The 16,263-nt window shown below is 38.6% G+C and overlaps 1 protein-coding gene across 1 annotated transcript; it reads right to left on the reverse strand.

Annotated features, from left to right (window-relative positions):
• Nucleotides 1-14,499: 14,499 nt before the first annotated feature.
• On the reverse strand, nucleotides 14,500-15,411 carry LOC133830029 (uncharacterized). The gene has a single exon (XM_062259926.1). It carries the CDS (start codon nucleotides 15,409-15,411, stop codon nucleotides 14,500-14,502), a length of 912 nt encoding a protein of 303 aa, XP_062115910.1.
• Nucleotides 15,412-16,263: the final 852 nt, after the last annotated feature.

Genomic DNA, 16,263 nt, shown 5'->3' on the forward strand with positions numbered 1-16,263 from the left:
GAGGCTTGGTCATTTCAAGAGTCAGCCAAAGAAACCTGGACCCGTTTTAGGGAGTCTCTTCCTTCATATGGGTGTACGAAGTTGCATTTCATGGAGCCAATTCAAAAGGATGGTCAAAAAGTTGCTCAGTTGGATGTAGATGAGATTGAAGTTGAAGCCTCCTACTGGAAATTAGCTTTGATTTGTGTGGTGATTGGTGCTAATCCTCCTCTAGCAGTTTTTGAAGGATTCATCAAACGAATTTGGGGAAAACTTGGAATTGAACGTGTGGCTAGAATGAATGCTGGTTTTACGATGGTCAAATTCAAGGATGAAGCAGCTCGTGATCTGGTCCTGGAATCAGGGGTGATACATTTTGATAAGAAACCAGTAATCCTTCGGCCTTGGATGACTGATATTGATTCCTTGAAGTCAATTAAATCAGTACCAGTGTGGATTAGGCTTCCTGATCTTGGATTATAATATTAGGGAGTAAACTGCTTGAGTGCTCTTGTTAGTACAATAGGAAAGCCTATAATGATTGATAAGATCACCAAAGAAAGATCTATGATTAAATTCGCTCGAGTTTTAGTGGATATGGAGATTTCTGAAGCTTTTCCCCAGTTTATTAATTACCTCAATGAGAGAGGTCAAGTTATGGAACAACTGGTAGAGTATGAATGGTTACCTACTAAGTGCTCACAATGCAAAAAGTTGGGACACACGATTGCTACTTGCAAATTTGATTCTGAAGCAGTTTGGAGGAAGAAGGAAGTTAAGAAAGTTCCTGCATCTGATCCTGTTGAGTCTTTAGAGAATGCAACTACCCAAGCTGCTGCACTAGTAAATTCAACTCAGCCTCAATTGAAGCAGATGGGAGGGTCTCAATCTGAGGAGACCCCAAAAGATCAAGTGTGGTCATATCTGAAAAAATCAGGGACCGTGAAACCAGCAAACCAAGTTTCATTTCAGAAAACAAGGAACTCATTTAGTGTTCTTCAAGAATAGCAGAAGGTATTAAATGACTCAGCCCAAAATTTATCTTTGAATGGAGAGCTGCAACATATTGAGTTGGAATGTTAGAGGCTTAAATAAGAAGAATAAGCAGGGTGTCAATCTTAGATGTCTGTCGTTTGAATAAAGTTGGTATTGGGGCTCTCCTTGAAACAAAAATCAAGGGAGAGAAGCTTAAGGAAGTTATGTGTACTACATTTGTGGGTTGGGATTACTATAGTAGTTTGAGATTGGAGGGTGGAATCTTATTGATTTGGAAGGCTAGCTGGGTCAATATTGAAGCTATCAAAGATCATGACCAATTTTTTCACTGTAGTGTTCGAATATGCATCACTAATCAAGAGTTTTGTCTTACTGTTGTTTATGGTTCGAATTAGTTGGAGGCTAGGCGGTCCCTTTGGTTTGAGTTGGCCCATTTGACTTTCCATGTCAAGCCTTGGGTAATCTTAGGTGACTTTAATGAAGTTTTTTATTCTAATGACAGAATAGGTGGAAGGGCTATTTTAATGAAAGGGCTAGAAGATGCTAGACAATGGCTTGACCTTGGTTTGGTGGAAGAATTGAAGATAATGGGATTTTATTATACATGGTCTAATGATCAAGAAGGGGGAAATCGTATCTATTCTAAGTTGGATAGGGTGTTCTCTAATGAGGATTGGTTGGACTCTTTTCCTAATGTTACTGCTGTTTCGCACTGGGAGGTGGTTTCAGATCACTGTGCTATTCTTTTGAAGCAAATAACAGTTCAAAATGAGGGAGTTCAACCTTTTCGTTCCTACAATATGTGGACTTCTCATCCTCAGATCAGGACAACAGTTTTGGCCAACTGGTATAAGTCTCTAAAAGTTGAGGGTTGTGGCTTGGTGCAGGTCATTTGGAAGCTTATCCGCCTCAAACATGTGCTGAAGAAATTCAACTGGAGGGTTATTGGAGATGTGGTTAGAAAATATGAGGAAAATAAATTTCTGTTTCAACAGGCAAAAACCAAACTTCTTTCAGACCTGAATAACAACAACTTGTGTATTGAAGAAAGAACAACATTTCTGGAGTTTAAGAGGCAGGAGAAACTTTATGCCAGTTTTCTTTCTCAAAAGAGTAAGATTGATTGGCTCCGTTTTGGAGATGAAAACTCCTCAGTTTTTCATGCTAGTTTGAAGAAAAGAAAAATTGCCAACAGGATTGTGTCTTTTGTTTCTGATGGAGGCCGAGTTGAAGATAACTACCAAAGGTGATCAACCATTTTGTTCAGTATTTTAAGCTTTTCTTGGGTAGTTCAAGTAAAGCTCCAGGTTATATTGATCCTATCACAATAGCTTTGGGTCCGATTTTGAACTTTGATGATCAACTAGAGTTGATCAAACCATTCTCTTGTCAAGATGTCAAAGTTGCTATGTTCAGTATTAATTCTATAAAAAGCCCTGGTCCTGATGGTTTTGGAGCTGGCTTTTTCAAAGCTTTATGGAAAGATATAGGCACGGAGGTGTCCATGGCGGTTCTTGAATTTTTTGACACCGGGTATATTCCTAAATTTCTGAATAATACTATCTTAGCTCTCATACCTAAGGTTGATAATCCTCTTAATGCTGCCAATTATAGGCCTATTGCTTGCTGCACGATTATTTACAAATGCATCTAAAAAATGCTATGCAATAGACTTGTTTCTGTTCTTCCTAATCTGATCAATCACAATCAGGGGGCTTTTATAAAGCATAGGTCACTTGCTCATAATGTTCTTATTCTTCAAGACCTAATTAAGGGTTATAATAGGAAACATTGTTCTCCTCGCTGCTTGATGAAGATTGACATAAGTAAAGCTTATGATTCTATAGATTGGGACTTCTTGGAGAATCTGTTGAAAGCTTTAAGATTTCTTGGTCGTTTCATCAGATGGGTTATGGTTTGTTTAAGAGGCACCTCCTACTGTTTATTGATGAATGGTCGGATTCAAGGTTGTTTTCAGGGAGGCAAAGGGCTTCGTCAAGGTGATCCTATCTCCCCAATGCTCTTTGTAATAGTGATGAAATACCTTACCCGTCTATTACTTAAAGCTTCCAAGGATAAAGGCTTCAGATTCCATCCTTTATGTAAATCTTTAAATATTATTAGTCTTTGCTTTGCTGATGATTTACTTCTTGTTTGCAAAGCTAATGAAAGTTCTATTCAGATTATTCAAAGAACATTTGAAGCCTTCTCCTCTTCATCGGGTCTGGTTATTAACAATCATAAGTCCCGAATTTTCTTTGGAGGAGTTTCTGACCCTGTGAAAGACTCCCTGCTGAATCTCACTCAGTTGGCTGAAGGGGGTTTTTCCTCTGACCTATCTTGGAATGCCATTGTGACCAACAAAATGGAAGGCTATCGACTGTGATATAATTCTTAAGAAAATCAAATTGATGTTACATGTTTGGGCCAGTAGAAATCTCATCTATGCAGGTCAGGTTCAAGTAATCCATTCTGTTTTGTTGGGGATAAGAAATTACTGGATGAGCATATTCTTATTACCTCAGGGTGTCATAGGTATGGTGCCATAGGTATGATATTTCCTTCCAAACATTCATTTGTACCCAATTGGTTTAGACCTCTTTGGAAGGTCAACCAATTTCCAAGTGTGGTTTGACATAATTGAATCCATTTCATCATTAATTGCCTCATTCCAAAAAGCGGAGTCCCTTGAGGACATTGCTTCTTTGCAAGTTTTGGGATCATCTTCTATTTGAAGTACTATTGGATATTGCCAAGTAACAGCCTTATTATCACCTTCAACAAGGTATAGTGTCTCTATTTGAGAACACTTCTCACTTGATCCCAAATATTTGAGCCTTTGGCTCCTTCTAGGAAATTGAGGTTTCTCACCAACCATTTAGGAGTCTCCTCTTGAGGCTTTCTAGTTTGAGTTGGTTCTATTAACTGTTGTCATTGCATGACACGTTCTCAAAGAACTCAACATCTCTTGATTCAATTTTCACATTAGACTCCAAGTCTAATAATCTATAAGTTTTGCTATTTTAGGCATAACTCACTAATGCACATCTTATAGCCCTTGGACCTAACTTGGTCATTTTAGGATTGGTACTTTTGCAATAAGCAAGACACCCCCACACTTTAAGATAACCATAAAATTAATCATCTCAAGAAATATTCAATTTTTCCTTTCTTCTATACCATTTTGTTGTGGGATATAAAGGGCTGTACATTTATGTATTATTCCACGCTCTTCACAAAACAAGTTGAAATTATTTGAAAAATATTCACCACCCCTATCACTTCTGAGCACTTTAATTTTCCATTCCAATTAATTTTCAACTTCTACTTTATAAGCATTAAACACATTAAATGCTTCATCTTTATTCGTAAGCAAATATACATATGTGAACCTAGAGAAATTATCTATGAAAGCAATAAAATATCTACTTCCTCTTCTAGTCAACATTCAATTTAATTCACTTAACTCACTATGTATCAAATCTAACAGCTTTTAGTTTCTTTGAACCCTTGGAGAATATTTCTTTACCATCTTAGATTTAACAAATTATTCACATTTATCACACTCAACATTATCACAATCAATCAATCCACATTTAGTTGCTCTTTTAATTGTGCTAAATTCTATATGTGCAAGTCTAACATGCCACAAATTAATAGAATTTGAGTCAAGCATATAACAAGAAGAAGATGAAGCTTTATTGTTCACATTGTCTATAGAAGTACAAAGTTTAAACATGCCATCACAAGCATATCCTTTTCCCACAAACACATTTCCCTTGGACAAATTAGGCTTGTCGGAATCTAACACAACCTTGATTCCCGGTTTGCCAAGAAAATTACCACTCACAAGGTTTCAACTCATTTATGGTACATACAAAACATTGGTGAGTAGAACCTATTGGGTTTTATGCCCTTAATAAAACAATATTTCTTATGTAACACATTATTATTATCAATAAAAGAAGTAGAAATCATTTTGTTTATTCAATCGCATTGTTCACTTGTTTTATTACATGTTTATTCAATTAATACAAACATTCATAAAATCCCGAACATATGGATAGTTACAATTATAGTGGATTGTCGTTGTAATTATATGTTTAAAAGAACGAGTTCTATGATTAGATCAGTGCATTGGATTTTCACTGATTAGGAAATCTACGATATGATCTACTTACACATTCGGGGTGTGATGTCTTATCCAAGACACTGACCAAGTAGATATGATCGGATGTCTTGTCAATTCCAAGTCTATAGTGGAGTCACGAGGAATTAATAAGATAGTGAAATTATTCGTAAACAAATTCATGGTAACTTATTGGAGCTTGGTTTCATGGATCCATGGCCCCCGCATCACCTTTGACTAAATCATCTATAATGTCTCAATTAATTGATTTAATTATCAATTAGGATTTTTTAAAGTTGACTAGGTCAATTTTGGAAAATTTACAGAGATATGAGATTTAGAGAATAAAAAAGAATCTTTGGGTAAATTTATTAATATTGATAAATTGGTGTCAACATAAATAAATAAAATTACATCAAGTTTCAAATTATAATTAGTTAATTTGAATAAAGATTTAATTAATTAATTAAAAAAACAAAATAATAAATAAATAAAATGTTTTGAATTTAGGCCAAATTATGATTTAAATTCAAAATAAAGGTATTGGGCCCAAGTTCATTTGTGGGAGCCCAATGCTTTTATCTTTTTGTTTATTATTTTAATTAATTCAAATTTAAATTTAAAAATAAATAAAGCCCATTAACTTGTCTATATAAGGAATATGATATCTAGGGTTTTCATAAGTTAGTCTCAGTTAATTCATTGGGTAAGTGAAAACCTAGACACTCAAATCCTTTCTTAGCCACTATCTCTTCTTCTCTTCTAGATCTCTATCTCATGTGTTGAGATCCAACCCACACTAGTTCTAGGTTGATCAAAGGCTTGGTGAGGAAGACTGTGTTGCTGTTCTAGTTCAATATCTTGATAATACTCTACTATAGAAAGGAATCAAGGGTTAGAAAGATTGAAGGAAGGATTGTTCCAGTTCCGCTGTGTATTCATAAGTTTCTACATCTTTGTGTTTATGTTAATTTACGAATCTGATGTTCATATGTTTGTCATGTTATTCTATGTTTCTATTATGTGTTTGGAAAAATAATAGGAAGCATGCATCTAGATTTAAATTCCAAGATCCTACAATACCTTCTTGCTGGATGTGAAGAACAAATCAATAGTCTCATTGCCTTTCTCATTGCCCATTTGTATCTCATGCCCTTCCTTTGAAGATTCAAAGGTCTTGAAAAGAGATCTATCATAGGTAACATGAATGGTGTCACAAGTATCATACCACCGCCCATTCACCTTTCCATGAATGGCATTGACTTTGCTTAGTGTTGCCACTAGCTCTTCTTCGGTTGAGTTGACTCTTGCTTCATTGTCATGGTTCCTCTTGAACCTACAATCTTTAGCAAAGTGGCCATTCTAGCCACACACAAAGCAAGGTCCCTTGGAACTTTGAATTGTCCCTCATTCATCTTGGGCCCTATGAGTTTTTGATCCTTGCCGTTGTTCTTCCCAATTTCTTTTCCTATGTTAGGAGGATTGGCCACTGCATTTGCATTTGAAGTCCCTCCATTAGACTCCTTGTTCTTATCTCTAGAACAGGACTCCTCCTTAATCCTCAAATGTTTGAGGATTTCCTCCAATGAAATATCCTCATTCTTATGGAGGACCTTCTTCCTATAGCCCCTCCAAGATGGAGGCAACTTGGCTATTATGGCACCCACAATGAATTGTTCCGGCAATACAATATTGAGTGTAGATAATTTATTCGCAATAATTTGTAACTCATGTATTTGGAAAAGAAGGGGTTTCATATCATAGAACTTAAATTCCATATATTGAGTAATAAGGAATTTCTTTGTACTTTCTTCTTCTGCTTTGTACTTCTTTTCCTAGACTTCCCATATCTCATTGGTGGTCTTGGTGCTATTGTAGAGATCATACAAATGATCTGATAGCACATTGAGAATGTGACCCATACAAATTAATTCACCCGCGGTTCTTCCTTTCTTTGAATACTTCTTGAGTACCATCTTCCTTGCCTGCTTCTAATGGTTTTAGGTCTTTATCCAGAACATAGAAGACCTTTAGAGTAGTTAGGAAGAATCTAATCTTGTCTTGCCATCGAACAAAGTTAGTCCCATCAAACCTATCCAATATTACAAAGTCTTGGGTCATGAAATTCAAAGCCGAAAAATAGTTAGATTCTTCCATGATGTTCTATCTCAGATAATAGAGAATTCTAATGTTGGGGGAGAGTGAGATTACACCAATACAATATCTAGAATCTACACAAAATAATGTTTGATAGAGACCAAATAATGATTGAGAAAGATGATGCAAACCCTAGTTGTAGAACAATCTTCGTCAACCTTGTTGAAACTTCAAAACCCTGGGAGAACCACCACTTTGAACCTTTTCCTTCTTTACATGCAAAAACACAAAACCAAGGCTTATACAAGTCCTCCATTTGCCATTGGGCTTTGGTACTAGAATAGGATTTGCAACCTATTGAGGGTACAAAACTTCTCGTATAAACCCGTTTTCCTTCAGCTTTTCTACTTCCTCCTTTAAGGCCTTAGAACTTTCTTTGTCGAGCAACCTCATTTTCTGCTGAACGAACTTGAAATTTTCCTTATCAATATTCAAGGCATGGATAATCACAGTAGGGCTGATACCCATCATGTCTTAGTGCGACCAGTCTAATTGTCCATGCTGGAGTCATTCCTTCTCTAGTAAAATTGTATAAGGTCTGTGTGCAGGATTCAAGATCTTGAACAGATAGTTTCATCCTTTCAATAGTAGTCTTAAAAGGATGTTAACTGAAGAACCATGATCCACCATGGTTCATGCAACGATCATATTAGCAGTTTGGGCTTCTATTACTAAAGGATCGTTATGCAGAAACTTGACATGAGTGGCATCATCCTCGGTGAATGTAATGGGCTTACACTCATACCAAGGCATTTTGGGAGTACGCTCCTCGACGACCAACACATATTCTCCCGGTTCATGGCGTAACGTTCGGGCGTATCACTCTAGTGTCTTTCTGCTACCGCCAGCTAGGTGTTTTCCCCTGTAAATCATGTCTAATCGACCTGCTATAGGGACTAGTAGCAATGGTTGTGCTGGTGCATCAGGAGCTTCTGCAACAGTTGGATTCTGCTTGACTAGGCGATGAATATATCTTCTCATCGATTGATGGTTTTGATGAATAAAAAACTTGATTTTGTCTTTGAGCTGATTACACTCGTTAGTGTCATGTCCCTAATCGTTATGGAAGCAAAATAATTTGTTTGTGTCTCTCTTGCTTATATCCTTCCTAATAGGATTTGGTTTTCTATAGGGTACTTCAGCTTGTGTAGCTTGAAAGGCCTCTACTCTTGACCCTAAGAGCGTAGAGTAGGTGATAAAATGAGGCACATATTCTCATGGCTTGTCATTGGTCTTTGCTTGTTTATTGTCGTTATTATTGCCACTATTGGAATTGTTGTTGCATTTACTACTATTTTGATTATTCTTGTTCCATTACAATTGGTTGTCCGGTTCTGGTTTAGATGCACCTAAGTTTTTTGCTAGTGCAGCACTGATTCTAGCTTGGTTAGCTTAGTCAACTTTCTGAATATCTTCTTCCAGTTTTATAAACTCATCTGCTTGATCGAGAAACTCCTTGGTCAAGTAGACAAATTTTCTTCTAAGGTCGGTCCAAAGTGAACCTTTAACTTGGATCTCAGCCATGATGTCCATCAGTTTTCCATCATCGCTAAATGTCTTAGAGCGAGCAGCTTCCTGTGTAAATCGCTGTACATAATCTTTCAAACGCTCATTAGGTCATTGTTTAATGTCAACAAGGTCATGGAGCTCAGATGGCAGAGTTCGAGCAGCAAAAAATTATGAGTAGAAGAGCCTCACAAATTCATCCCAGGAGTTGATAGTCCCCAACTCCAATTTGAAAACCATTGTTGAGTAAAGTCAGCAAGGGTAGCAGGAAATATCCTGCAACAAACATCATCTCGAACCCCTTGGAGATATGTCTGTATCTCAAAGTTGATTACATGGGAAACATAATCTTCCTTGCTAGTGTACATCTTCCAAGTTGGCAACTTGAACTTGGGAGGGATATTAAGTGTAACGCCCTACTACCCTAGAGCCATTACCATGTGATTTTGAAATGTGTCATTAGCTCGGTAATCGAGGTTTTAGACTGAAAAGTGTGATTAAATCAAGATAAAGACTCATTCAATGAAAATTAAGTATAAAAGGTTTGGCCATCCATTAAAGTTATAAAAGTGATACACTGGGATCCCAAGATACTTGTTTCAAAATATACTTACAACTTAAAAGTTAAGGTACAGTTGACCCAAGCAACAAAATCAAATGCCTACACCATGTCTCTCAAAACAACCTCAGCCGTGGCGGCCGGGTAGGCCGAACATGTACGTGTCACTCCATGCCCTCCAACTAATGCTTGGTCAACCTTTCCTTTGCCCTTATCTACACCATAGGGCACCAGCGAGCCAAGCCCCAGCAAGAAAACTTCACACATAACATATGGCAATTCAATCTAGTAAATACACAACTTTAAATAGATAACAAACTACTCACATAACGACCTATGCAGACCCAGGTGCTTTACCTGACACTGGGTTCGCAGTCTTCACCGAATGGGTGAGTACAACACCATAGATGGCCATGCCATGTTGGCCTGCATTCAACATGCTTGTTGCTGTTTGGCCTGCATTCAACATGTTTATTGCCGTTCTCGGCCTTCGCCGATCCTGGCCTTCGCAAATTAATCATAATCATGCAAACATAGCATAACAACTAAAAATATTCACACACAACATTAGACACAAATATTCGGGCCATGCCCTGCTCTACAGGCACAAACAATTTTCTTACTTGTGTCACGAGCTGACTGACTAGTGCGATCCCAAGCACGACCTCCCCTAAACTCGAGCCTTGGTGGTAAAACCTAGTCATAATGCAATAATAATAGACACCCATCAAGCCAAAAACTAATTAAGAACTTTAGAATAGTATTCTAGCCTCCGGGACCTCGAATCCTACTAAACTGGGTAGTAGGATCCTTCCTGAGCCCTTAAATTTGGGTTCCCGAGCTTAAAACCCTATTCTGGCCCTTATTCTCTATTTGAGCCGCGACCTAGCCCCTTAGGGTTGCGACATGCTACAAGTCAGAGAGCCTTGGGGCTCTCTTCAGGGGGATACAGGCCCCAGCGCGCCCTATTTGAGCCTCGGTGCCTGGACGGTTTCAGAGGCTCCCAAGTCTCCTGGTTCATACGGTCTGCGATGCCTGAAAAATAGGGTCGCGGCTCGAGGCCAAAACCTAGATATTCTTATGCATTTTTACGAGCCAATCTCACTAAAATCTACCCAAATCAAAGCTTAAACCCTGAATTTAGTCTAGAGTTCATATCAAGGCAATATCAGCAGTATAACCACCCCAAAACTTATCCCATAAACTCATCAAAACTTAAAATCAGACCCTAAGTTTATATCTCAAGAAAACCTCTAACTACAACAGTATTACTATAAAAAATCATAACAAAATCCTTACCTCAACTACAAATCCGATCTGAGCTAAATCCAAACACCTCAAGCTTCAAGCTTCCTCAATTCTGAGCCAATTCCCCAAGGATTTCACCAAAGTTTCCAAGTACACCAAAGGAGAGAGAGTGAGAGAGAGAACCGTGTGAAGGGAGAGAGAATGGGTTGAGAGAGTCTAAGTGTTTTCTGGTTAGTTCTAGTGTCCTAAGCCAAATCTAAGTCTATCCTTAGCTTCCAAAATGTCCAAAATGCCCCTAGGTTACCCTTAGCCACTTAATGCCTCCAAGGGCAAGCCCGTCATTCGGCACATTCCCGCTAATTCCTCGAGTAGTCCTATAAATTCCTAGTTAATCCCGACGTACCCAAACAACCTCTAAATAACTACCTGTTACCCGGTAACCCCGAACAAGTGCTACATTCCCAAAATACCCCTAGGCTCACCCCGAGCCGGGTATTGACCCCGTTGTGACTATTCCGCTCCCTAGGATTGTCTCGGATCACACATCATAGTTATATCTCCACAATACTGTGGTCTCAAGCACTACACACACATAATCACATATACGCCTTCAACGGGCCAAAATTACAAATATGCCCTTATTAACAAGAACGAGCCCACATTCATATTCAATTCACTTAAACATGCATATATAGTCATATAATCATTTAGTCTAGGTACTCACATAATGATACACCTATATCGCAATTAACCACGTCATAACATAATTAAATCAATTATTGCCCTTTCGGCATGCTAATCAAGGCACCAAGCCTTATTAGCTGATTTGGGACATTACGACTATCCCTCCTTACAGAAATTTCATACTCGAAATTTACTTGAATAACTAGGGGTATCGATCCTACATATCAATCTCAAGCTCCCAAGTTGCCTCTTTCACCTTGCTGTTTCTCCACAGCACTTTCACCAAGGCAATGGTCTTGTTTTGCAAGATTTTATCCTTCTAGTCAAGGATTTGAACCGGCTTCTCCTCATAAGACAAATCTTGATCCAGCTCTAGGTTTTCATAACTTAACACATGTGTAGAATCTGATACATACTTCCGAAGCATGGACACATGAAATATGTTGTGAACCCCTGATAAAGCTGGAGGCATAACTAATCTGTAAGCTACCTCTCAAACCCATTCCAGAATCTCAAATGGGCCAACAAACCTAGGACTTAACTTGCCTTTCACTCCAAATCGTTTCACCCCTCTCAAAGGAGAAACTCTGAGAAACACATGATCACCGACTTGGAACTCTACACTCCTGCGTTTCAAGTCTGAGTAACTCTTCTGTCTACTCTGGGAGGCGAGCATTCAAGCTCTAATCTTCTCAACTGCCTCATTATTCCTTTGAACGACTTCAGGACCTAAGTACTTTCTCTCACCCATCTCATCCCAATTAATGGGCGATTTGCACTTCCTCCCATACAACATCTCATACGGAGCCACTCTGATAGTCGCTTGGTAGTTGTTATTATAAGAAAACTCAATCAAAGGGAGATACTTACTCCAAGATCCCCCAAAGTCCAGCACACAGGCCCGTAACATATCCTACAGTATCTGAACCGTCCTCTCAGTTTGTCCATCCGTCTAAGGATGATAAGCAGTACTGAATCACAACTGCATGCCCATAGCCTTCTGCAGGCTCTCCCAAAACTTACAGGTGAAGGTGGGGTCCCTGTCGGATAATATTGACCTCGGAGCCCCATGGAGTTGCATAATCTCCTTTACATACAATTCAGCGTACTGCTCCACTGTATAAGTCATTCTAACAGGCAAAAAGTAGGCTAATTTTGTGTACCTATCCACAATCACCCACACAGAATCATGTTGGCCCGCTGTCTTCGCCAATCCAACCATGAAGTCCATGGTGATATCCTCCTACTTCCACTCTGGAATCCCTAAAGGCTGCAGCAACCTTGCAGGCCTTTGATATTCAACCTTCAGCTGCTGACAGGTTAAAAACTTGGCCACATAATCCACTACGTCCTTCTTCATTCCTGGCCACAAGTACAAAGTCCTCAAGTCTTGGTACATCTTCATTGTACCCAGATGTAAAGAATAGGGGGTGGTATGAGACTCATCCAGAATCTCTTGTCTGATACCAGACTCCGTCGGAACATAAATTCAACCTTTTATATTTCAACAGATCAATCTCAGAATAGAAAAGTCTCTGTCAATCTAGCTAAGACATTCTCCCAGTGTTTTCTTAACTGTGGATTCTCCTTCTGCGCTTCTCTAATTATCTCAAGGAGCGTGGACTGAAGAGTGATATTGGTTAGCTGACCGACTACCAATTCAATTCCCGCTCTCGTCATCTCTTCAGCTAACTTTTCTGATATCTGTCTTGAACTGAATAACTATCCTGTCCCCTTTCGATTCAATGTGTCGACCACCACATTGGCCTTCCCTGGATGGTACAAAATATCACAGTCGTAGTCTTTCACCAACTCCAGCCAATGCCTTTGGCGCATATTCGATTCCTTCTGAGTAAAGAAATACTTTAAGCTTTTATGGTCGGTGTATATTTTGCACTTCTCTCCATATAGGTAGTGCCTCCATACCTTCAGTGCGAATACAACGGCCGCCAGTTCCAAATCATGAGTGAGATACCTCTGCTCGTAGTCCTTCAGCTATCTAGACATGTAGGCTATCATCTTCTCAGCTTGCATCAATACACACCCCAAACCCTGCCTCAAAGCATCACAGTAGACCACAAACTTCTCCTTGTCTGATAGAAGACTCAGTACCGGAGCGGTGACCAGTTGCTACTTCAACTCCTTAAAGCTATTCTCACATCTATCTATCCACAGATACTTGGTCTTTTTACACGTCAGCTCAGTCAACGGCGTGGCTATTATGGAGAATCCCTTAACAAAACATCGATAGTACCCTGCTAATCCAAGAAGCTCCTAACCTTTTGTATACATCTCGACCTGGGTGAATCTGTCACTGCCTCAATCTTGGTGGGGTCCACCGGAATCCCCTTCTTACTCACAATGTGGCCTAGAAATGTTACTTGGGGCAACCAAAACTCACATTTACTGAACTTAGCATATAGCCTATGCTCTCTCAACCGTTGTAGTACCAAACAAAGATGTTGCTTGTGCTCTGTCTCTGACTGAGAGTACACCAGTATATCATCGATGAATACAATTATAAACTTATCCAAGTAATCCCTGAAGTCCCCATTCATCAAGTCCATAAGGGTTGTTGGGGCATTAGTTAATCCAAAGGACATGACCAGGAATTCATAATGTCCATACCTCGTACGGAACGCGGTCTTTGGTATGTCCTCCTCCTTAATCCTCAACTGATGGTAGCCAGACTGAAAGTCGATCTTAGAGAACATCGTATTCCCTTGTAGTTGATCAAATAAGTCGTTGATCCTGGGTAGTGGATACTTATTATTGATAGTCAACTTATTCAGCTCTATGTAGTTGATGCACATTCTTAAGGATCCATCCTTCTTCTTGACAAAAAACACAGAAGCACCCCATGGCGAAAAGCTGGGTCTAATGAATCCTAGATCCAGTAATTCCTGCAACTGAATCTTCAGTTCCTTCAATTCTGCTGGATCCATCCTATAAGGCATCATTGATACTGGCTCTGCCCCTGACGCCAATTCTATCACAAACTCGATCTCTCGGTGTGGTGGCAATCCTGACAGGTCTAGTGGGAATACATCAGGAAACTCACATACTAGTCTAGTCTCATCTGGTCCAACTGAAACGATCCTAGAGGTATCCACTATGTTCGCTAGGAATCCTATGCAACCTTCTTATAATAGGTCTCTAGCCTATTTAAATATTACACTACTAAAATAAAATGCATTCAATTAACTCTAAAACATAACACACCGTTGAAATATTAATTAAATTAAACTAATTTTCTGATACTATATTCATCCCACAAGTGTTCAATTAACGCATTTCGAAGTGCAATGTGAGTATCCTTATCTTTGATTTTTCTATGTCGAGCTAGAAATTCTTGAAATCGAGCATCGTCATTACCCACCATCTCAACTTCTGGATTTGGCACTTCGAGCCGTTCTTCAATGGGTGCATTAAAGTCGCGTTCATCTTCTATTATCATATTATGCATAATAATACATGAAGTCATTATATCATGTAATATCCTCTTATTCCATAGACGCGATGATCCTGCCACAATGGAAAATCTTGATTGCAATACTCCAAACGCACGTTCTACATCTTTTCCACATGCTTCTTGTTTTCGAGAAAATAATTGTTTCTTCGGGCCAAGTGGCTCACGAATGGTTTGAACAATAGTAGACCATTTTAGATATATACCGTCGGCTAAATAATAACCCATATTATACTCTTTCCCTTTAATGACATAATTAGCGGGTGGAGAAATACCCACAGCAAGATCAACAGAAAGATGGGACGCCTCCAACACATTAATATCATTGTTAGATCCAGGTAGACCAAAATATGCATGCCATATCCAAAGATCATAGTCAGCTACAACTTCTACAATAATAGTCAGAGATCCACTACAACCAGCGTATTGTCCTCCCCAAGCCGCAGGACAATTTTTCCATTTCCAATGCATACAATCTAAACTACCCAACATTCCTGGAAAACCTCGACTTTCACCAATGTGTAGTAACCTTGCAACATCATCATCATTAGGTGATCGAAGATAGTGGGTTCCAAAGACCTCGACAACAACATGGCAAAATCGTTTCAAACTTTCCAAAGCAGTAGATTCTCCTATTTTGATGTACTCGTCGGTAGCATCTGCCGGTACACCATATGCCAACATTAGAAATACGGTTGTTACTTTTTGTAGGCCCAATAACCTAAGCTTACCGAGTCCATCTCTTCATTGGACGAAGTAATTGTCATGCCTTTGTACAACATCATAAATATGAAGGAATAAAGCGCGACCCATTCAGAATCTTCGGCGGAACATCGAGGGTTCTCTGCAAAATAGTCGTTGAAGAGATTGCGATCAGCATTTTCTCAGTCACGGTTGACTACTATATGACCAGGAATTGAGCCCCTGTGTGACCCTTCGTTATTTTGGTGTTGAGCGATGCAAAAATTGTTGTTAGCAGTAATTTGACATACCACTTGCTTTTCTAGATCATCATAATAATCATCATCATCATCTGAAGAAGAAGATGATGCCAAATAAGATGAACTACCATAATGAGAATTCATCTTTAGCAGTATGTGTTATTGGTCTACATTAAGCCAATGTTTTATAGTGTAGATATTCACAATCTTCAGATTTAAAATTATTTTGTCTTAAGAAAAGATACCCGTAGCATTGTATTGTCACATCGTATTTTGTCTTCAGATTTAAAATTATTTTGTCTTAAGAAAAGATACCTGCAACATTGTATTGTCACATCGTATTTTGTCTTTAGATTTTAAATTATTTTTTCTTAAGAAAAGATATCCGTAGCATTGTATTGTCACATCGTATTTTTGTCTTCAGATTTAAAATTATTTTGTCTTAAGAAAATATACTCGTAGTATTGTATTGTCACATCGTATTTTGTCTTCAGATTTCAAATTATTTTGTCTTAAGAAAAGATACATGTAGCATTGTATTGTCACATCGTAATTTGTCTTTAGATTTCAAATTATTTTGTCTTAAGAAAAGATA

This window comes from Humulus lupulus, chromosome 1, assembly GCF_963169125.1.
Source record: "Humulus lupulus chromosome 1, drHumLupu1.1, whole genome shotgun sequence".
Lineage (NCBI taxonomy): Eukaryota > Viridiplantae > Streptophyta > Magnoliopsida > Rosales > Cannabaceae > Humulus > Humulus lupulus.